This window comes from Diachasma alloeum, unplaced genomic scaffold (assembly GCF_001412515.2).
Source record: "Diachasma alloeum isolate Michigan unplaced genomic scaffold, Dall2.0 Dall_scaffold_00364, whole genome shotgun sequence".
NCBI classification, from domain to species: domain Eukaryota; kingdom Metazoa; phylum Arthropoda; class Insecta; order Hymenoptera; family Braconidae; genus Diachasma; species Diachasma alloeum.
In genome coordinates this window covers 209,902-232,715 of record NW_021680503.1, presented here as the reverse complement: position 1 = coordinate 232,715, position 22,814 = coordinate 209,902, and the positions used below count along the sequence as shown (strand labels likewise).

General features: G+C 37.8%; 4 protein-coding genes across 5 annotated transcripts; 2 read left to right on the top strand and 2 right to left on the bottom strand.

Moving 5' to 3' along the window:
- Nucleotides 1-2,042: 2,042 nt before the first annotated feature.
- LOC107041420 (replication protein A 32 kDa subunit) lies at nucleotides 2,043-4,931 on the top strand. Its single transcript, XM_015261990.1, has 2 exons — nucleotides 2,043-2,478; nucleotides 3,884-4,931. Exons 1-2 carry the CDS (start codon nucleotides 2,208-2,210, stop codon nucleotides 4,360-4,362), a joined length of 750 nt encoding a protein of 249 aa, XP_015117476.1. The 5' UTR covers nucleotides 2,043-2,207; the 3' UTR covers nucleotides 4,363-4,931.
- Nucleotides 4,926-12,763, bottom strand: LOC107041419 (uncharacterized protein DDB_G0286299). Its single transcript, XM_015261989.1, has 5 exons — nucleotides 12,372-12,763; nucleotides 9,166-9,442; nucleotides 7,944-8,215; nucleotides 7,636-7,852; nucleotides 4,926-7,500 (listed from the first exon to the last, which is right to left on the bottom strand). The coding sequence occupies exons 1-5, from the start codon at nucleotides 12,558-12,560 to the stop codon at nucleotides 7,439-7,441; spliced, it is 1,017 nt and encodes a 338-aa protein (XP_015117475.1). The 5' UTR covers nucleotides 12,561-12,763; the 3' UTR covers nucleotides 4,926-7,438.
- Nucleotides 12,764-14,152: 1,389 nt separating this feature from the next.
- Nucleotides 14,153-18,152, bottom strand: LOC107041427 (RNA-binding region-containing protein 3). 2 transcript variants are annotated; one of them, XM_015261995.2, is made up of 6 exons: nucleotides 18,009-18,152; nucleotides 16,608-17,084; nucleotides 15,903-16,047; nucleotides 14,711-15,127; nucleotides 14,481-14,634; nucleotides 14,153-14,379 (listed from the first exon to the last, which is right to left on the bottom strand). In XM_015261995.2, the coding sequence occupies exons 1-6, from the start codon at nucleotides 18,021-18,023 to the stop codon at nucleotides 14,220-14,222; spliced, it is 1,368 nt and encodes a 455-aa protein (XP_015117481.1). In that variant the 5' UTR covers nucleotides 18,024-18,152; the 3' UTR covers nucleotides 14,153-14,219. The 2 variants fall into 2 exon arrangements, with proteins under 2 accessions (XP_015117481.1, XP_015117482.1); XM_015261996.2 differs by having other exon boundaries at nucleotides 14,711-15,124.
- A 76-nt stretch (nucleotides 18,153-18,228) lies between these two features.
- On the top strand, nucleotides 18,229-22,122 carry LOC107041425 (leucine-rich repeat-containing protein 45). The gene is made up of 2 exons (XM_015261994.1): nucleotides 18,229-18,416; nucleotides 20,006-22,122. Exons 1-2 carry the CDS (start codon nucleotides 18,319-18,321, stop codon nucleotides 22,050-22,052), a joined length of 2,145 nt encoding a protein of 714 aa, XP_015117480.1. The 5' UTR covers nucleotides 18,229-18,318; the 3' UTR covers nucleotides 22,053-22,122.
- The last annotated feature ends 692 nt before the right edge of the window (nucleotides 22,123-22,814 follow it).

The following is a 22,814-nucleotide window of genomic DNA, read 5'->3' as shown; positions in this document are numbered from 1 at the left end:
AAGAAACGAAATGTGAATTTAAACCTGAAATGTTGTATTTATGAGGAATGATGAAGGAAATGGCAAGAACTTTTAAATAAAATTAAGTATTCATGCTCTTTTTGTTTTACTATTTTATTTCTCATTTTTGGTCGAAATGTAAGATTGATGGATTTGAGGAAAGACGAAAAATCGCCGGAAGTTGGGTTTGATTCCATGACTTGCAATTAAAAGTGAAAAAATTTGAACGCTCGAGGGAGAATTATTTGTCACCAAAATAGAAGAGACAAAAGGTGAATTTAAACCTGAAACGTTATATTTATGAGGAATGACGAAGGGAATATTGAGAATTTTCGAATAAATAAATTGTTCAAGCTCTTACGTCTCCATTTCATCGAAATTCATTATTTGATATTTATTTGATTATTATATTTTTGGACGAAATGTAAGATCTATAAATTTGAGGAAATACGAAAAATCGACAGAGGTTGGGTTTGAATCCACGACTTGTAATGCAAAGTGAAAAAGTTCAAGCGCTCGAAGAAGAATCATTTGTCACCAAAATAGAAGAGACAAAAGGGAAATTTAAACCTGAAATGGTATATTTATGAGGAATGACGAAGGGAATATCAAGAATTTTCGAATAAATAAATTATTCAAGCTCTTACGTCTCCATTTCATTGAAATTCATTACTTGATGCTTATTTTATTATTTTATTTCTCATTTTTGGACGAAATGTAAGAATTATGAATTTGAGGAAATGCAAAAAATCGTCGAAGTTGGGGTTTGATACTCACCACTATAGTTATTCACTGGGTATGCGTTCATTTTGTTAATTAAAATTTTAAACTGTAATCAGTTCGTCAATAGTTATTTTCATCACAAGGTCCACAAAGTATTTTTTGACGAATGCGGCTTTGTATGACGAATGTTAATCACATTCGTCAGAAAATACTTTTGGACCGTGTGATGAATGCAATTTTTCGTCAGAAGGCCCGTAAGAATTAAATTCTTTCGGGCTTTCAATTGAAGGCCCGAGATGAAGACCCGAGTTTGTAGCAGAGATGTCAGACAAGATATGAATGTTTTCTTGGGCTCAAATGAAAGAGCGGGTCGACAAATGGCGTGCTGATGTCTCTAAACATGACAAATGTCTCTAAAAATAATGTCTGTTTTCAGTTGAAAAGCAGAGTTGTGACAACATTGTCCAGTGGGGTCTAGGAGTCTTCCCTGGTTCAAAACCATCTTTAGAGGCATCAGTACGGCATTTCTCGCCATTTATCAGCCGTTGACTCAAAATCAAACATTGAAATCTTTCATTTAAAATTCCATTAATTACTCTTCGATAGAATTATATAAATTCACAACGAGTTTATTTGCATTTTCAATTTTATTGAACCATTCAATGATATTAGATTGATGTCTCAATTCAAATGAGACTGCGCTACGCAGTGTTAATTCAAAAAAGTCTACTTGGGATACATTAGACCTTTTCATTCTGAGAGTCACTAGATTTGCGGACACTTTTTTTCCATGCNAAAAAGTCTACTTGGGATACATTAGACCTTTTCATTCTGAGAGTCACTAGATTTGCGGACACTTTTTTCCCATGTTAATTCCCCTAGGATTTGCGGACACTTTATCGAATTTACATATAAATCATGGTTTTTGAGCGCTCAAGTGTATATCATTGTAAAGTTCAATATTTATCAGAATTTTCCATGGTTTTTTCGGAGATTTTTTCGTTGAATGAACGAAATAAATATTTCCCCTAGATTTCCAGAATGAAAAGGTCTATTAACAGTGGACATCCGGTAGAATCGCGGACCTTGTTCTGACGATCATTTGTGGTATAGTGGGACACATACATGGCGCAGTCCATAATTAATATCGACTGCAAATAAAACGAAAGCAATTTCTACTCTACCGACACTTTTTGACCGACTTCAAGGACCGTGCACAGATGTGGTTGTGTACAGTTGTTCCCTCGCATTTTTCACAAATCTGTGGACAGCCATAGATGGTACAGTTGGGAAGTACGAACGCCCCCCCCCCCCTCTTACGAACGGCGTAGTATGTAACCGTTCTTTCCCGCGTCGAACGAGTCGAGACTGGTCGAGACAGGCTACACAAATCAGCCGGTTCAGCGCTAAAAAATCTTGAGTTCATTGAAAAACAATACGATTTAATCATCAATTTAATCTAGTCGAGGAGCAGAGCTAGCAAAATGTGGGGAGAGCTCAACACCGGTGAATCGGAGGGAGGTTTTATGGACGAGAGTTACAACACAGGAGCCCAGCAGACACAGAAGGAGGGCAAGAAGAGGGAGGACAACAAAATCATCCTGCCAATTATGATTGGCAGTCTGCTGCACGAGACTCCACAGTCCCTACAGCAATATGGAAATAATAGTGTTTCAGCTGTTCGTGTTGTTGCTGTTGTCACGAAGATCACTGAGGCCACCACCAAAATTGCTTATGAACTTGAGGATGAGACAGGTAATTATCTTTGTTTCATCACAAAGCAATGCCATTCGGTTTAACAAATAACAGAGAGGTAGAACGAGCCTTGCTAAATCTTAAATACCTCCCGAACAAACGATCCGATTTGAATGAGTCACGCCTCATTTTTTTTTGAAGTCTGAAAAGATACCTTGAAACAAAAATGGTTGAATTTCACTCTGCCAATCTCGAGATATTGACGATTGAAGTCGGCCATTTTAGCCCCTGTCCCATAAAATACGACTTTCAACAACACCATGTGCAATTTGATGCTCACAGTATTTTCTCTTCTTCAGTTATAATAAATTCATACGATAATAGCAGCCCATGAATCAATGGTACAACTACCCAAAATATATCGTCTCCTGCTAATGCATTGATAGTGCATCGATACCCGCATCGTAAACTATCACCAGTTGTCACAAGGGTACCGATTATTCATGCATTTTTCATACTAAAATACAATGATTTATATTTCTATTATTTAATTTAACAACTGGTGTCATTATTTTATGTGTAAAGCCGCACATTGTTTCGTTTCTCATTCATGAAGATTGAGTGAGAGGCAAAAACTGAAGNATTTCTATTATTTAATTTAACAACTGGTGTCATTATTTTATGTGTAAAGCCGCACATTGTTTCGTTTCTCATTCATGAAAATTGAGTGAGAGGCAAAAACTGAAGATGTCTAGCGGAGAAACAAAAATAAACGGTTTTATATTGCAAACAAATTTTGTCTGAGATGTTTTTGTTAGATATCTGTTGCTTTTATAAATTGATCTTTATCAATGAGAATGTATTTGGCTCAGAATTCATGACAGTGTTTTTAATTCTTCAGTTTATTTGAAAATAAAGAATTATTCTTTTATTCTTGAGCGTGATTACCACCGTGCTGACACGATACTGTCCATTCTTGGCACATCTGTATTTCCATCGATCAATTACAATATAAATTAATCAACCGAGTTTGTAATCCTGCTGAAGGGGTGAATAACTTATCAGGAACCACTCGACATTGATCAATCAAATGATTCATTGGCTTTCTCGTTTTGATTGAAGAGACAATAGCTCAATGAGCGATCCACGTAATACAAGTTATTACTAGAGAAGAGAATCTATGGGTTTAGAAAAATTGAACCCAGGTTTTTATGTACATGGAAATTGAAAGAGACTCACTCGATCGTTGAAAACTGAGTCGAATATTTTTTTACCCATGCTTGACTAGTGTCCACCGTATTTCCACCCCGGGTGGAGACTCCTGATCACGCCCTGAAGGTTCTGATTTTTAGTCGTTTTTAGGGCTATTTTTGTGGGAAAAACTCTTAATTCAGGTTTTGTTGGGGCATGTTAATTCCAATCTTCCTTTCGTGGAATAATCCAATCGTCACTCGTCCCCCCACAGGTAAAATAACAGGCTACCGTTGGTTGGAGACAGACTCTACAACAGCCTCTGACCCAATGGACATAAAAGTCAACCAGTACGTCATCATCCATGGCTGCCTCCGAGAGAGTGGAGAGGAATCCCGACATTTATTCATCCTCAACATTCGTCCCTCAGTGACTCACGGAGAGGTCTTGAATCACCTCCTGGAGGTTACCATGGCAGCTCGCCATAAGACCATCGGACTGTCCAGTCCAAAGGCAAATGCAGGTGCAGTCGACAACGACGACCCCAGTACACATGGCTTGACCCCTGACCAAGGAGTAGTTTTCAAACTCATCAAACAAGTGGACGAACATGACATTGGGATCGAGAGGAACGAGTTGAAAAGCAAAGTCCCGCCTCAGTTGGCATCAAAGGTCGATGAAATCCTTGATTTCCTTGTGTCTGAGGGACACATCTACACGACACGTACTGATGATCACTTCAAGGCCACTTAAGGCCCTTTCTTCTTAGACTTTAAACATTTTACTTTATTTTACTTGTATTATCTGGGCAGAGAATGTACACCCGGCGAATGATACGTATCAATAAGTTTTGTTACTGAAGTTTCTAATAAGTAATTAAGAGTTCCAGTGTAAAGGGGAATTGAACATAGATTATATCTACCTCAAGTGTCTCCCATCGAGGGACAAATACACCTTATTAAGTGCCTGTTCTAATTGTTCTTATGCTAAAACAACTGGAAAATGTTCAGGAATAAATTCTGTTCAATTCTCTGATTTATTACGTCTCGTCTATTCACATCTTCTCTTGATCAATAAAAATTCTTCGAGTTTAACTTCCAATAAAGAATTAATTTCATGTTTTTCATCTTGCGAAAGAATAAAAAATGATTAAAAATTTATAATGTGATCTTAAAAAAATGTCGATAACACTTGGAGTCCAGAACAGGGGTAATTAGTCACCAAAATAGAAGAAACAAAATATGAAAATGAACCTAAAATACCCTATTCATGATAAGTGATCAAGGAAATATTGAATGCAGGAATAAAAGAAATTATTCAAATTCTTCTTTTCTTTATTTGATCATAATTTCCTCAGATGGTCCCAAACAAATAAACGATACAATCATCATGCACTTCAAAGATATTCAAGTACTTCCACAATTTTCTCCAGTAATTTCATTGTTTAAATTCTTCGAAATTTAAACTTCACTTCCCATTCAAAATTGCTTGTGGGCACATAAATGATTGAGAAAGTTGGATAATTGAGAACATTTTCTCCCCAAAAAATCATCTTCCAAATTCCTCCCTCACAATTTCCTCCAAAAATTCTACGATTAAAAAAAAACTGTTAATGACACTTGCATTACCCAAAATACCACCGGAAAATCCCCCAAAATAGCCAAAGAAACAGGACCACTATGTAAATGCTGAAAAAATATACAATAGTCTTTATTGAAATAGTCGAATAAATCGCCTCCCCCTACCCAGGCATCTAAATTGAAGACTAAAAAACCATGCATCGTACACAAATATAATATTCATATATAATGATCATATATACAAATATAATATTCATAGAATTACAACAACAATTATGCGATCCTACCTAATAATCCTCAATATTCCTCATTTGTTTAATTAATCACCCGTCCTGAAGAATCGAATACATTACGACTATGTCATTTTGGCAATTATTCCCTCAACGCCATGCAATTTATATAATTACCACCCCTTTAATTAATCCCCTTATCCTAACTAATTCGATAAAGGACGTGAACATTCACGCAATTTTCCAGAGAAAAGCGTCACGGATTTAGGCCGTGATTCATTGGCAATTACAAGACATGTACATTACAATCAATAATCCCCATTATTATCAGCACTTATTACCCCATTACATTAATTTATTTACAAATGTTATTATTCAAAATATGACATTCCTTTATCCCATTCCCTCCAACAATTTACAACATATTCAGGCCCAATTGAATTGAAACCCTGTCGAATTGTTAAATATATCGTTGATCTGAAATATCATCTCTTTTAATCTTTATAAAAATAGTCTAAATCCAAATAATTGAGAAAATTTTACATCAACAAATCACACATCAGTTCTCTATTCTCTCATCTCTCTCTGTTTAATGATCATTATTTCTTTCTGACATATCTTAAGTACTATTTCCAGAACATGCAGCTGAATGCAATTGTCATCATGTTTAATAATATCAACACGTATTACCAGTGATGAAGAGTTTACAAGTTTATCGTGATTCCGGAGATATTCGAGAGCATCAGGTGAGATGTACTATTTTTAATAAGAACATATTCGAGGTACACCTATCACATAACATGTACTGAATTGTCTTTTCACACGGGGGTGGAGTAAGACCACTCTACCTAAATCGTCAATATCTCCCGACCCAGTGATTCGATTTGGGCGAGTCGAGCTTCATTTTGAGGGCTTCAAAATAAAAAAAAAAGATGTTTGAATTTTACTCTGCCAATCTCGAAATATTGACGATTGAAGTAGACCATTGTAGCCCCTCTCCCGTAAAATACGATTTTCAACAACACAATGTGCAATTTGATGCTTACAGTAGTTTCTCTTATTCAGTTACAATAAATTCATACGATAATAGCAGCCCATGAATCAATGGTACAACTACCCAAAATATATCGTCTCCTGCTAATGCATTGATAGTGCATCGATACCCGCATCGTAAACTATCACCACTTGTCGCAAGGGTATCGATTATTCATTTATTTTTCATACTAAAATACAATGATTTATATTTTTATTATTTAATTTAACAACTAGTGTCATTATTTTATGTGTAAAGCCGCACTTTGTTTCGTTTTTCATTCATGAAAATTGAGTGAGAGGCAAAAACTGAAAATGTCTAGCGGAGAAACAAAAATAAACGGTTTTATATTGCAAACAAATTTTGTCTGAGATGTTTTTGTTAGATATCTGTTGCTTTTATAAATTGACCTTTATCAATGAGAATGTATTTGGCTCAGAATGCATGACAGTGTTTTTAATTCTTCAGTTTATTTGAAAATAAAGAATTATTCTTTTATTCTTGAGCGTGATTACCACCGTGCTGACACGATACTGTCCATTCTTGGCACATCTGTATTTCCATCGATCAATTACAATATAAATTAATCAACCGAGTTTGTGATCCTGCTGAAGGGGTGAAATAACTTATGAGGAACCACTCGACATTGATCAATCAAATGATTCATTGGCTTTCTCGTTTTGATTGAAGAGACAATAGCTCAATGAGCGATCCACGTAATACAAGTTATTACTAGAGAAGAGAATCTATGGGTTTAGAAAAATTAAACCCAGGTTTTTATGTACATGGAAATTGAAAGAGACTCACTCGATCGTTGAAAACTGAGTCGAATATTTTTTTTACCCATGCTTGGCTAGGGTCCACCGTATTTCCACCTCGGGTGGGGATTCCTGATCATTCCCTCGATGTTCTGATTTTGTTTTGTTTTTTAGCGCTATTTTTGTGGGAAAATACTCCCAATTTACGTTTTGCTGGGGAGAACGGCTTCAATTGTCCTTTCGTGCCTTCTTTTTACTTTTCTTCTGGGGTTTTGCTTCTGTCCATGTGTCTGAAAAAATATAAATACACGATAAATTAAATTATTCATCCTAAGAGAATCCAAATAATTTCAATGGTGAATATTTTTATTCAATTGTGTGATGTGCGTTAATGAATAATAAAGCATTAGACATGGATAATTTACCTCCTAATTCATCGAACACTGGAGCTTTCTTCTCAGTAACTGTCTCCACCTTCTGCACCTCAACCGTCTCAATCTTCTTCACCTCCCCAACCCCCTGGGCCAGAACTTTCTCCAGTGTTTTTTTCTCAGTGACGGCTGCATTATTCTCCCCATCAATAATCTTCTTGGCCTTCTTCGATTTGGCGAGTTTCTTATCATCCTTCTCCGATTTCTCGACCTGATAGAACCAAAAAATAGTCAGTTAATACTTTTACATAACCAGTTATATTTAGTCGTCATCGACATTAACCAGAGTCGAGTATCATTACCTTCTTTATCTCCTCCTTTATCTCAGGAACCTCGGGTTCATCAACGACCTCATTGCTCACTGGCTCCAAAACAATTTCCTTCTGATTCTTCTCTTTCAACTCTTTATTCTGCGTCTCCTTGGCAACCTTATCTTTAATCTCAATTTTATCCTGCTCCTTATCTTTGGTATCATTCGTCAATTCAGACTTTTTAGATTTTTTAGTCTTCTTCGGGGTCTCTTCCTCCTTCTTCTTCTTCTTGTCCTTCCTCGATGGTGCCTGCTCCCAGTCACCTGCAAGAATTACAAAAAATCAAGTTGAAAATTGCTCTTGTGTTGCATATGGTAGTTATTTTTCCTAATAAATTAGCAATATGCTTCCGAATGGTTATTTTGCACATCAGTTCCGTCTGTCATGTATAATTCATTGTTTGTTGCATTTTATTAAATTGAATAACATTTCTTTTCAAGTAATTTTTGCAGATTCTCAACTTAGTTGAATGTTATCATCATTATTATTCTTATTAGCCTTTTTTTCTATTCAATCTGTTGTCTTTTCTACGGTTCTATCTCTCCCCTCAGCCCTTCGATAAAACGTTAATAGAAAATTTTTATTTATACAGACTTGAATGAATTTGAAACATCACATTTGAAGAAACCATCAGAAAGATCAGTTTCAGGGAAATTCATTAAAAATTCAAAGTTTTCAACAATTATCATAAAATTCAAATCAAACAATATAGCTATCGTAATCGTCTTTTAACTTCGACTTAATGGTATTAAAACAAGTATTTTAAGTTATGATTGAATTCATTTGAAGCATGATATTCAAAGATATCCCCGGAATCAAAATCAAAATAACGATTATTGCTATCGCCTTCATCTTCGAACTCGGTCAAAAGGACATCCAAACAAATTTTTTAAGCCACCATTCAATAAATTCAGAACATTTTTTTAGGAATCGAGAGACAACCGAAAAATTCCAAAATTAAAAAACTAATCAATGAATTAAAATTTAATTAATGGCGATTGATAGAGCTCAATAAAGTATCCAAAACTTGAATTTGAACGATTACAAAGCTTCCATTCGGAAACAAAAACAATATGAAAGGATTTAAAAAATAATTACAAGCCAAAAAAAATTATAGTGATTATTATAATATAATTATAAAAATTGCAGAATCGAAAATGAATTTATGAAATTGTTGTTCACGTTCAGGAATTGAAATTTTGGGAAGACTCACCCTCATCGAAATCAACTGGCTTCTCGAGAATCAAATTCTTGAGATTCTTCTTGTTCTTCGCCTGCTCAACCTTATTCTCCTTTCCAGATTTAGCATTAACCTGGTTCTTCTCTTTCTTATTGACAACAGCAGGAGTGTTCTCCTCTTGTTTCCTCTCCTTCAGTTTACCATCAACATCCTCACTCTTACTGGCAGCCTTTTTCGTCTCAGTTTTAGCTGGTGACACTTTCTTGGCAGGACTGGCCTTCTCATTCACTCCCTGATTACTCGTTGTCCGCTGCAATAATTCAATTCAGTTTTACTCTCCAAATATCCACCATCCACGCATTCCGCGTGAGGGCATGAGGGAATTAATTCTTGGGTCATTCGGAGAGACGTTGAGTGTAATACTGCATGCATCAAAGAATCCTTTCGCTTTGCGATGAGATATTCTTTTTGAATTTTATGGGCTATAAAAGTTGTCGACTCACAAAACGACAGAATTTTTATCGCTTTTTTGTGGAGAATTTTATGGGCTACGAAATATTTTTCTGACTTTTCTCGGGTAGATTCACTAGCTTCCGAGATATTGAGAGTTTTACGAAGGGAAAAATTGAAAATTTTATTTGAATGAATTTTTTCAAGGTGTTTTTTCTAATAACAGTGGGTTTATCTTCGGAACTAATAAGTTTTTGAAAAATTGTGATACTTTTTTGGGGAATTTCAAGAACTACAATTTTTTTTCCTGACATGTTTCGATAGATCCACTAGTTTCGAAGATATTGTAAATTTTATGGAGAGACAAAGTGAAAGTTTTATTTAAATAACTTTTTTAGGTTTTTCGATTTTAATCAAAATGTTAACAACTCGAAACTAGACGATTTTGCAAAAAATGTGATAAGATTTTTTTTTGTGGGAAAATTCGGAGACTAAAAAAGGATTTGATGACATTTTTCGATGGATGCAGTAGATTGAGAGATATTTCAGGATTTCACATTGAAAAAACCAAACGTAAAATTTTTTATTTTCAATAAATTATTAGTCTTTTCTGCAGATGATAAAATAAAAAGTGATAGAATAAAAACCATCCGTTGAATTTAAAATTCATTGAAAAGGTAAACATTACATTCACTAAAGTTTCAATGAATCAACAATTCGGAAAGATAACATATCATTAATTTTCTAATTTATCTTCAATCTGTTTTTTAAATACTGACATCCGTTCAAAAAGTCGTCTCTCCCCAAAAATAAAGAAAAAGCGTGCACAATCATCGATTTAAATTAAAAACTCGTTGAGAAAATTACATTACATGCTCTGAATTTTCAATAAATCCTGAAATTTCCATTCGTAACATTTCAGTAAATTCCCCAAGAAATTAACAAAATCATTAATTAAAAAATCCTTATGAACTCCAAGTAAATGTCTCTCCCCCAAAAACCTTCCAGAAATTAACTCGAAATTTTAATTCTAATTTTCTAATTTATCTTGAATCTATTTTTTAATTTAATTTTAATACAGCCATTCAAAAAATCGTCCCCCCTCCCAAAATCGAAAAAAGAGTGCACAATTATGGATTTGATTTGAAAACTCGTGAGAAAACTGACCATTGCATTCCCTAAATTTTCAATAAATCCTGGAACCTCCAATCGTAACATTTCCTTGAATTACCCAAGAACGTAACAAAACCATCACTAAAAAATTCCTATAAATCCACTTAAATGTCCAAATTTCAATCCTAATTTTCCAACAATGACATCCACTCAAGAAATCCTCTCCCCCCAAAAGTTAACGAAAAAGAGATTCAATCATGGATTTGAATTACCAAATCATTGGAAAATTTGAACACAATTAATTGAGAAAAATGGAACATTATTAATTGGGGAGTTGAATTCCATTCAACTCCCCAAGAAATTAACAAAATCGTCAATAAAAAAATCCCTACAAAAAATTCCTATAAACTCCACGTCAATGTCCAAATTTCAATCCTAATTTTCCAACAATGGCATACACTCAAGAAATACTCTCCCCCCAAAAGTTAACGAAAAAGAGATTCAATCATGGATTTGAATTACCAAATCATTGGAAAAATTGAACACAATTAATTGAGAAAAATGGAACATAATTAATTGGGGAGTTGAATTCCATTCAACTCCCCAAGAAATTAACAAAATCCTCAATAAAAAAATCCCTATAAACTCCACGTAAATGTCCAAATTTCAATCCTAATTTTCCAACAATGACATCCACTCAAGAAATCCTCTCCCCCCAAAAGTTAACGAAAAAGAGATTCAATCATGGATTTGAATTACCAAATCATTGGAAAATTTGAACACAATTAATTGAGAAAAATGGAACATTATTAATTGGGGAGTTGAATTCCATTCAACTCCCCAAGAAATTAACAAAATCGTCAATAAAAAAATCCCTACAAAAAATTCCTATAAACTCCACGTCAATGTCCAAATTTCAATCCTAATTTTCCAACAATGGCATACACTCAAGAAATACTCTCCCCCCAAAAGTTAACGAAAAAGAGATTCAATCATGGATTTGAATTACCAAATCATTGGAAAAATTGAACACAATTAATTGAGAAAAATGGAACATAATTAATTGGGGAGTTGAATTCCATTCAACTCCCCAAGAAATTAACAAAATCCTCAATAAAAAAATCCCTATAAACTCCACGTAAATGTCCAAATTTCAATCCTAATTTTCCAACAATGACATCCACTCAAGAAATCCTCTCCCCCCAAAAGTTAACGAAAAAGAGATTCAATCATGGATTTGAATTACCAAATCATTGGAAAAATTGAACACAATTAATTGGGAAAAATTGAACATAATAAATTTGAATGGAATTCAACTCCCCAAGAAATTAACAAAATCATCAATAAAAAAATCCCCAAAGTCCCCCAGTAGCTGTCTCCCCCCAAAAACTCCCAAAAATCAGCTCCAAACGTCAACCCAAATTTTCCAGCAACGACATCCACCCCCTCTCCCCACCGGCCTGGCAAAACATCCTCCTGCGAAAAATAAAGCAAAATCTTCAGCTCTCCGTGAGACTGGGTGAAAGCCCCCCCTAAGCGGTTTCCAGCTGATCGCCCCGAAGTTCCAGTGGTCGCCTCCATATGGCACGCACGAAACCCCACCAATCTAGCCGACTCATCCTCACAATTGTCACCTTCCCCATGCAAAAGCCCCCCAAAACTGCCCCCTGACTCACCTTCTCCTTGATTTTGCTGCGTTTCTTAGTCGCCTGTTTGCGCTCGACATCGGAGGCCGCCGATAGCTGTGCAAACGGTGGTTGTTCGGCATTTTTGAAGCCAAAAGCGAATACGAGAACAGCACAGACAAGTACAAGACCGACTGGTACAGCGTACTGAATGTGTTGAAGCAGAATGCTCACGTCCATGTTATTAAATTGTCCTCAAAACAACGCGCGACTTCACTCTCCCCCTGGGACTACAACTTTTTCAGTCAACTTTTATTTCGATCCAATGAGGAGCACCATCGAACGACCGAACAACACGAGGACCCACTGATTACGGGATAAATCAGCCAGTTCGTGAATGTAACAAACACCAACTTCAACCACACGGTGACACGGCGGCTTGACACAACCGGAGGGGGACTACAACGCCCCGGGTGGATTTTACGGGTACCAGGGAGCTGCCAGGCGGGCGCCGACCCCGGCTGACGCGGCTGTGACTTGCCACTGATGGAGTCAGTGAACCGTTGCTTCAGAGAAGATTCAATTTGCTTGCTGATGACGAGTGTTTTCTCAGGCGGACGGGGTATGATTACAATTGTTTTTATTTCTGGGGATTACGGGGTTTGTTTTGGTAGCGGGAGAGCTGTCGGCACGGACGGGGGGGAGAGGACTACGTGAAAAAGGCGGGAGATTTGAGTTTTGACATTGATTTGTTTGTTTAGTCTGTTGTTGGAAGAAAATCTCTGGGTTTATTGAAAATGAGAATTTCTGATTGTGTGAATATCTCGGAATCTAAGGCAGGCAGCGAAATTTTTGATATGACCTTTTTTGTAGGGCAAATTGAGGGCTATGAAAAAGGTCGTTACGAAAAATTCGGTAGCGCCCTTGGGTTCGGAGATATTCGTCGAAAACAGAGCTAAAGGCCAAGTCAAGTACATTGTTGCTTTCGAATGAAGGTAATCGTTCGAATTTGAGTTCTGATTTTATATATATATATAAATGCGATTTTTAGAAAATCCTGTCCACATCGGTGACCAAATTTTTCTTTAATTGTTCTCTAATGAATTGACGGAATATAATCCTTTTTCTCAAATGGAGGTATTGTTGAGGACTGTTCATCGATATTAATTAAAATTTAATTCTTATATTAATGTTTTGAATTTTTGGGGTATTTTAAACATCCGTTATCCCACGATATTTAAAACAATGTTCTAAATTCTTTGAATGATGGGTTTAAAAAAATTGTTTCAGTGCCCCTTTGACCGAGTTTAAAGATGAAGGCGATAGTAGCAATCGTTGGTTTGATTTTTATGATGATTTTCCAAGTTTTTAATTTTTCTAAAATTTCGTTGAGTGAATTTTCCGAAGGTTACTTCAAATATAGTATTTCAAATTCATTCAATTATGCATAAAAAAGATTTTCTAGTACCATTTTATCGAAGTTCCAAGGCAATAGAGATATCATCATTATTTGATTTCATTCTAACACAAGAAATCTAGAATTGATCAAAGAAGAACTTTAATTTAATCAAATTAAATTAAAATAATCAAATAAAATAAGATAAAACGATAAATGATATAGAATAGAAGAAAATTATGTGTAAAATGACCATTCAGAAGCATTTTGCTAATTTATTAACGAAAATAGTTTTAACTATCACGTGATTCTTCCTTTGATGCCCACAATTTATATTAATTTATTGTAATAATGCATAATTAAATATTTTAAGACCCAATTCACCACTCAGTTCTGTATAAATTCCATCAAAAGTATTGAATTTCCCCAGGCGAGATTGTGTTGAAAATAATTTATTTAAATATGTACAAATAATTCATAAAAACGTAAATTCAACTAGACTGTTAGCTCTTGGCAGCTTTAGCGAATTGCACGACCATGGGTTTGTCCTTCAAGATGTATCCATTGGTCTCGTTCAATGCTAGTTGCGCTTGTCCCATGTTCTGGAATGTGACAAAGGCTTGGCCCTTCATTCTCCCCTCTTGCATCAATCGAACGTCATACCTAATCATTGAAAATCCAAAATTAAAACATAAACCAAACAATAAAGCCGAACAGTTCAATTAATTTCCATGAATAGCCTTCAATAAATCAACGATTCTCACTGAGATTCCGAATTATTCAGCCCTGGTAACACATATCTCTTGTAGATGTAATGAAGATCGTCCACTTCCACATGTTTCGATAGATTCTTTATGTACAATCTGCAGGAAGCCTTGCCCGGATGATAATTCTGGTAAACTGGAAGTAATCTTTGGTCTGGAATCGGTAAATCATTCGTGATCAGTTGAATTAATTATTAATGCCTCAAGAATTACGACTTAAATTCAATTACCATTCGCTGAAATTCTGTTGGCAGCCAATTCTTCAGACGTGATGAACTCCCTCTTCTCTTCCTCTTCCTCCTCCCCATCATGAACATTCGCTGGAAATATCAGACCAAATCCAGTCTCACCTGTTTCGTCATTCGAAACACTGGAATCAGCCCTGTTACTCTCAGGATCCACCAATTTCTCCACGTTCTTCAGATCGATCTTCAGGTTCTTCGCATCCCCGAGTTTCATGGACTCGAATACATCCTCTGGTCTCATAGTTTTGTGGCTAGAGGTTGTGGGGGTCGGTTGGCTCAGTGGATTCACGAATTTGGGGATTTTTAAACGCTTCCGCGACTGGGGGAGCTGTCTTTTTACTGGAATCATCTCGGGCTTTGATTTATCGTCGTCAGACTCCATTTCTGATTCTTCTTCATCTTCTGGGGGTGAATAATATACACGAATAATGGGTGAAAACTGTTCTGAATTAATTACACGAGTGATTAATTAATCATTCAAGCGGAAGACTACACTGAGAGAAAAACGACAATGTTCTCAAACAAGTCTTACTTGTGCCAAGAAAATAGTTTCTTAAAAATTATCAAAAAAGGATTTTTTTGTGCCAAACATGCAGAGAGTGCGCTGGAATGAAAAAATTTTGTCGCAAAAATAGATTTAGTAGTTCAAAAAAAAATTGCATTCTCTACTCCTTCGTTATTCGATACTCCCATACGTATTTTGCTCCCGAAAAATCCTTGTTTTATGCAAAACAAGGGATAGTAGTTTTTCTTTTCGGCTGTTTAATAATCACAGACAAGAAATTAACCCTTAAATTAAACAATAATAATGATATGACAGCAATCTTGTAACTTATGGATAAAATATTTGTTAATAAATTTGCCGTCTGGTGTGAATTATCCGCCTCTTGAGGTGAATATTTCGTTGCTGCAGAAAGCAGAAGAATGATTCATGTTTGAGACTTTCACATTCGAACCAAACAAATTCTTTTTTGACAATTTTCAACTAGCGATTTAGTTGACCCAAATAAGACTTGTTTGACAACGTGTTTGTTTTTCTCTCAGTGTAGAGAAATTTAGTGGAATTTAATTTTTGTTTTCTCCTGTTCTCAATCTTCAAAGTGAGAACAACTGTCGCATTCGTCTTATCTCCCCTATCAATAATTGATTCATCATTAATATCAGTTCATTTATTTACCATTAATATCTTCAGTCTCAGTGCTCATTCTCCCGAAAATGTCTCGATAATTCTCGACATCATAAACTTCCCTCAGAGTGGGAAACTCCTCATCCAGTTCCTCGAACGGTGGAGGAAGATTCATCTTATTCATCAGATGCAGGACCTGAATATACATTTATTAAAGATCTTATGAGGATATTTTTAAGAGAAGTCATTATTCATCTTTGAAAATTTTGTACGGTCAAATGAAATAATTTCTGCTTCGAGAAAATTTTTTTAAAATATTTTTTTAATCAACTTTTGTTTATCAACTTTTTTTATTCTTAGGAGTACTGATGAGAATAATAATTTTCCATGGTAAATTACTGAGAAGTTTTGACGGTAGAATCTGTCGTCAATGGATTAATTGAAAAAAAAACCAAACAGTAATATCTAAAGTCCAGAGCAAGGCCCACGGGAAGACCCAGAGGGGGAAAAGGAAAATGTGATGCTGAATTTCAATCGAATGAAAACAGAAAAGTGTAATCGGCCCAATCTAATCAATTGAATTATAAGGCCAATAGAAAATTATTATTCTTTTATTATTAGTACTCCCAATAATAGAGAAAGATGATAAACAAAAGTTGATAAAAAATAATTTTTCTTGCTTGAATAGCGTCACATAGTCGTTTTCCCGCTGTTTCATTTTGCCCCACTCTCCCCAGCATAAAATATCCAACTCACTTGAGTATAAAACGCAGGCTCCCTAATCAGTTGAATAGCAATCCGCATGAGAGTATTCCTAGTGGGCAGTGGATACTTGTACGATATGTTGGGAGGTGGTGGCTGTGAGAACGTGTAATTCGTCGTCCAGCTGTTCAGTTTTTTTATAAACGCCTGGAAGTGCTCGGAATTCCCGGTGTCCCCTGCCTCACCCCCGTGGATACCATCGGAGTGCCCAGTCTCGCCATCAAGCTCACTCTCCATCGACTTCTTGGCGAATTCTATCGACAGATGCTGGCCCTTGACCTCCAGCTGATGCAGCTGCAGGAAGGCCTTGGTCGCAGCCTCGTTCGATGGGAATTTGACGAATGTCGCTGAGTAGTTGTCAGACTTTCTGATTGTCTTCGTGTGGAGGGCTCCATATTTCTTGAATAACTCGTCGCGTTTTTCGTCGGTTATGTAGGGGGGCAGGTGGAGGACACGAAGGGTGTCACATCCCTTTTGAGAAGACGGAATTGTTGGTTGAAACATGTTTACAATTTGGGGAAATTGAGAATTTTTGGTCTGGTCGACGCAGCTCTTTGCTGAGTTCTTGAGGAATATCTCTGAATCTAAGGGAGATGGCGAATTTTTTGTAAGAAACTTTTTTGTGGGAAAAATTGAGAGCTACAAAAAAGGTTATAACAAAAATATTGCTATCTGCCTCGGATTCCGAGATATTCAATGAAAACTGAGCGATTGTCAAAATCGACTGGGAACGATTTATCGCTTCGCTAGTGAATTATCGTATTTAAATTATTAATGTTTTAAATATTTCCTTCTCACAAATGAACAGTTCATCTGAAAAAAAAATATTTCTGATCTAGAAAATTGAGTAATAAATTTGTGAGGACTAACTGTGATATTCAATCTTAACCAATCAGACAAAGTTATTCTAAAATTAAAATATGAATTTAGAAGAAATTTAATGAAATTGACGGTTTCCAATCATTAAGAAGAGGACTTTGTAACACCAAAGAAGATGAATAAATAAAAACTAATAAATAATAGTAATAAATTTGAGGATTTTCATACACAACTAGCATTACAAAAATTTAATTCCATAAAATATTAGTTTTCGAATGAATAATACAACGAATAATCCATCATCAATGAAAAATAGATCATTTTATTGAATACAAAGTGTTCCATAACAACTTCCAAACATTTGATGATTTAGAATTATTGCTGATTAATTCTTCACGAGAATTTGCGACAGTTCAAAAGCAAAAATACACAATTGCAAGAGGTCTTTATCTCAAATGGAGCCCTGACGTTCCACAACAGATGATGACAAGGACTTCAAGGAGAAAAAAATGTAGAAATCCTTGAAAACCCAAACCCCCTGAATCCTCCATAAATCAAACGAAATTAACGACTCACCGTCGACGAAGACATTGCGAAATCCCAAAAATATACGAAATAATCTCAATTCCGAACGACTGATCAGCGGATCATAATGCTCCAAAAACACTTAGCATTGTTTACTCGCTCCTCATCAAAACACGAGAAAAAACATCGCAGTAGCCATACGTCACGGGAATTTTCGGACGGCGTCACCTCGCGGGGATTCCCGGAACCGCATTGTGACGCTGCTCGGGCGACGCAGCGTCAAAATCAAAAGCGTCAAGTTGAAAAAAACACCCCAATTTCCGTCAACAAACCCTGAAAACTGGAGTAAAGTGATTTCCCCATGAAAATGCTCAGTGATTATGAATTGTTCAGGCAGCTGTGTCACAAACGCAAGATCACGGTGCAGCCGGACATTCTGGGGGCTGTGGAAAGCGCAAGGTAAGTGCATGTGGAGGTGCAGAAACACCCCAGTCACATAAACATCAAAATAAACCCATGCGAGGATCTGCTTCTGGTGGAATATTTTAACGATGGGCGAAAAATGGATTTTAGGGAGCGAAACGAGGATCTATATATCACTACAGTATGCATTGTTCACCATTAGTCACTTTAATCACAATGAATATCAATATTTACACTAGAGTCAATGAGATGGTCAAGATTATAACTCAAACCTCTGTTACACCTCACAAATTTGACTCACGCTTCATGAACTTATTATTTTCATCGATTTCTGATGCAATAAAACCATGTCCTAGTATTTACATAAAATTAATGACAACTACACTGGGAAGGAAACAAGATTCAGAAAGTTAAAATGGTTTGAGTCACTGAAATACATTTCTGGTGATTCCATTCAATCCAACATTTATCACTCCACATTCTCTAAAATTCCAAACGCAAGGTAAATTCATGTGAAGGCACAGAAACACCCCATTTCCCATAAACATCAAAACAAACCCATGAGATACGAACATGAATGAAAATGTTGGATGCAAGATCTGATTCTAATGGAATATTTTTGCGATGAGCGAGAAAACCGAAAAATCAGGGTGTATAAATATTTACACTATTTATATTTACACTAGAATATTTACACTAGAGTCCATGAGATGGTCAAGATTATAACTCAAACCTCTGTTATACCTCACGAATTTGACTTACGCTTCATGAACTTATTATTTTCATCGATTTCTGATGCAATAAAACCATGTCCTATTATTTACGTAAAATTAATGACAACGACACTGGGAAGGAAACAAAATTCAGAAAGTTAAAATGATTTGAATTACTGAAATACATTTCTGGTGATTCCATTCAATCCAACATTTATCACCCCACATTCTCTAAAATTTCAAACGCAAGGTAAATTCATGTGAAGGCACAGAAACACCCCATTTCCCATAAACATCAAAACAAACCCATGAGATACAAACATGAATGAAAATGTTGGATGCAAGATCTGATTCTAATGGAATATTTTTGCGATGAGAACTATGTATTATGTATTTTGTGATGAGAACTATGATCACTACACTATGCCTTGTTCAACATTAGTCACTTTAATCACAATGAATATCAATATTTACACTAGAGTCAGTGAGATATGGTCAAGATTATAACTCAATCCTTTTTTACACTTCATGAACTTACTATTTTCATCGATTCCTGATGCAATAAAACCATGTCCTAATTTTTCCATAAAATTAATGACAGCTACGCTGCGAGGAAAACAAAATTCAACAATTTAAAATTGTTTGAGTCCCCGGAATTTCAGTGGCGAAGCGGTAAACCATTTTAAGCAGATTTTGTTCAGCTTCCAATGTCTCGGCAACAAAGACAGATAGCGCAATTTTCGTTGCACCTTTTTTGCAGCTCTCAATTCGCTCTATAAAAAAGATCGTCACGAAAACTTCGCTATCCCCCTTAGATTCGGAGATATTTTTCGAAAACTCATCCAAGAGCTGACTTGAATCGTTCCACCGCTTCGCTACGTATTCGTCACCTCACGTTGTCTAAAATTCCAGTTCAACCGGAATTCTCCGTCTCCCCTGTCAATCGATAGTCCTCCCAGTCTGCGAGATTCTGGGTCGAGTGCTCTCCTCCTCCTCGACAGTCCGCTCCCTGGACCTGAGCGACTGCATGCTGATCTCCAAGGGCCTCAGCCGGATCCTGGAGGCCCTCACCTCGGGCTCGACCCTCACCACCCTCAACCTGAAGGGCAACAACATCGCAGGCCCCATCGTCTCCCAGCTGGGTGAGATATTCCACCGAAACCACACCCTCAGGACCCTGAACATCGAGTGGAACAGCCTGGGAACGGACACCGAGTGCTTCACCGCCTTCTGCGAGGGTCTCTCCTCCAACAACAGCCTCGAGGAGCTCGACCTGCGTTACAACCAGATCTCCCCGCTGTGCGCCGAGGCCCTCAGCAAGCTCCTCACACGAAACAAATCCCTGAAGATCCTGAACCTGGGGCGGAACAACCTCGGGGTGCAGGGGGGTCAGGCGATCCTCACCTCCATGAGGGAGAACACCAGCCTGATCAAGCTGAACCTGCGGGGCAACTGCATCCCCGAGGAGATCCTCGCGATGATCGAGGACCTGACCCTCAAGAACCAGAGCCGAGAGATCCAGTCGCTCTCGAACATCTCCAGGAGCCTCCAGGGCCACAGGCTCCTGGTCCTCCACGAGAATCGCCAGATGTACTCGACGAGTGATGAATCAGTGGAGAAGGACGTTGTCCTGAAGAAGAAGAAAGTGAAGCAGAAGAGCAGAATACCTGGCTGGAGGGGAGAGTCGACACCTTTGAGGAACCATCAGGACCCTGAACCCCCTGACGACGACTTCAACGAGTCGATCCTCTCCCTGAACATCATCGGGGAGCAGTCGAGGCCTTCTGAATCCGGAAATCGCCCCCTGGAGGTTCCCACGAACAAACACGACTCAGAGGTCTCCAAGATCGCTGAGTTGAACAGAATTCTCCAGGAGCGATCGGCTGTGATCAGCACCCTGATGAAGGAGATCGCCACCAAGAATGAGGAGATGAAGGGAGTGAAGTCGTTGGTGCACCAGCTGGAGGAGGAGGCGCTCCAGGCGAAGACGAACAGCGAGAGGGCAATTGAGGAGAAGGTGAGGGAGATCGAGGGGATGAGGGAGAGCCAGAGGGCGAGCGAGGAGGCCTGGAGGAAGGTGCAGAGGCAGCTGGAGGAGAATCAGAAGGACCTTGAGGAGAGGAGCAGAGAGTGGGAGGGGAAGGCGAGGAGGTACGAGGGGGATGTGCAGAGGAGTTCAGCAGCACTCGTGGGGCTGAGGGAGAGGTTCTTGAGCAAGTCTCAGCAGTATGAGGAGGTCATAGCGAATTGTAAGACTGAGGTTCACAGGGTGAAGGGGGAGCTGAGGGAGAGGGTGAACAGACACAAGATTGAGATTAACGTCCTGAAGAGGACGTTGAAGGAGACGACAGAGGCTCTCGAGGAGTGCCAGCTGCAGCTGCAGAAGAGCAGGGCGGAGCTGAGGGAGGTGCAGAATAATTTTTCTGGTGTTATGGCGAGGATTGGGGAGATGGAGGGGGTGAGTGGGAAGTACCTGAGGTTGGAGGAGGCTTTTCAGAAGCTGAAGGAGGAGAAGATCGTGGTTGAGGAGAAGTTCACTGAGTCCCAGAGGACAATAGCGAGCTTGAAGAGGCAGGTGGGGTCGCTGGAGACTGAGTTGATCGAGCCTCAGAGGAGGCACAATCTGCTGAAGGAGGAGTTGGAGACTGAGAGGGAGAAGACTGCGAGGCTGAAGGAGGAGTTGGCGGGGGAGAGGACGAGGCTGAAGGAGCAGGACTGCCAGGTGCAGAAGATGTGCCAGCAGATCAGTGGGCTCAATGAGCAGATGAGTGAGGCTCAGAGGGGGCATGCTGAGGAGATCAGGGAGAGGGAGAGGGAGAGGAAGCAGTTGAAGGAGATCATCGCCAGCAAGGATCGAGACTTGAGGGAGCTCAGGGCTGAGGAGGCTCAGAGGGCTGGACAGCTTTATGCTGCTTTCACCAAGTATCTTGGGTCCATTGGATCCACTGCGCCATTGTGATGTTCAGGAGCACTTGTAAATATGGTTTTTGTCATTATTTATTGGTATTTGTAGCTTATTTATTGGAAATAATAAACGAGAAATTTTTTAGAGAATTTTTTTTGTCTCGTTTGTACTGATTATTCATTCATGAGCTCGTATTCTCGTGGAATCCACGTATTTTCTCATTCAACTGCGTAATTTAGTGGATGATAGTACACCTCACGTAACAAAATTTTCTGAGAATTTGCTAATGTTATCCCTGATAGATATGTGATCAGTCTACACGTGTCTTCCCACACTCGTGTAATTCATCCATAAATGTAAGGTATTGCCAGCATTGATCCACGAGGCACGTACCAGTTTAGTATATGAGTCGTATTAACAGTACATGTCACCAATAATTATCTAATCACTCGGGTGTCCTGGGTTGAATGATGGAAAAAGAACGTGCAATTACGATTAATAACAATTTCGTGGAATTTAATCAGGCGTTCACGTCACGAAGAGTTAATGAAGATATTTAATTTCTTCCACTTTTGTAACGGAATAAGTAATTAATGAACGTAACTAATAAGTAACTAATGAACGTCAAAATTGTTATTTATGTCTGCGGATTTCTCTTTAAGCAATTTCCATGGAAATTCTCGGTACTGTTAACGACAGCTGTTGTCTCGACCAAAGTCATCCGAGGAAATTGCCTCTTCTGATGAACTTCCTGCGTCGTTAACATTTTTATAAGGATGTAACGATTCTAGGATGCAAGACGTAATTCACGAGGGA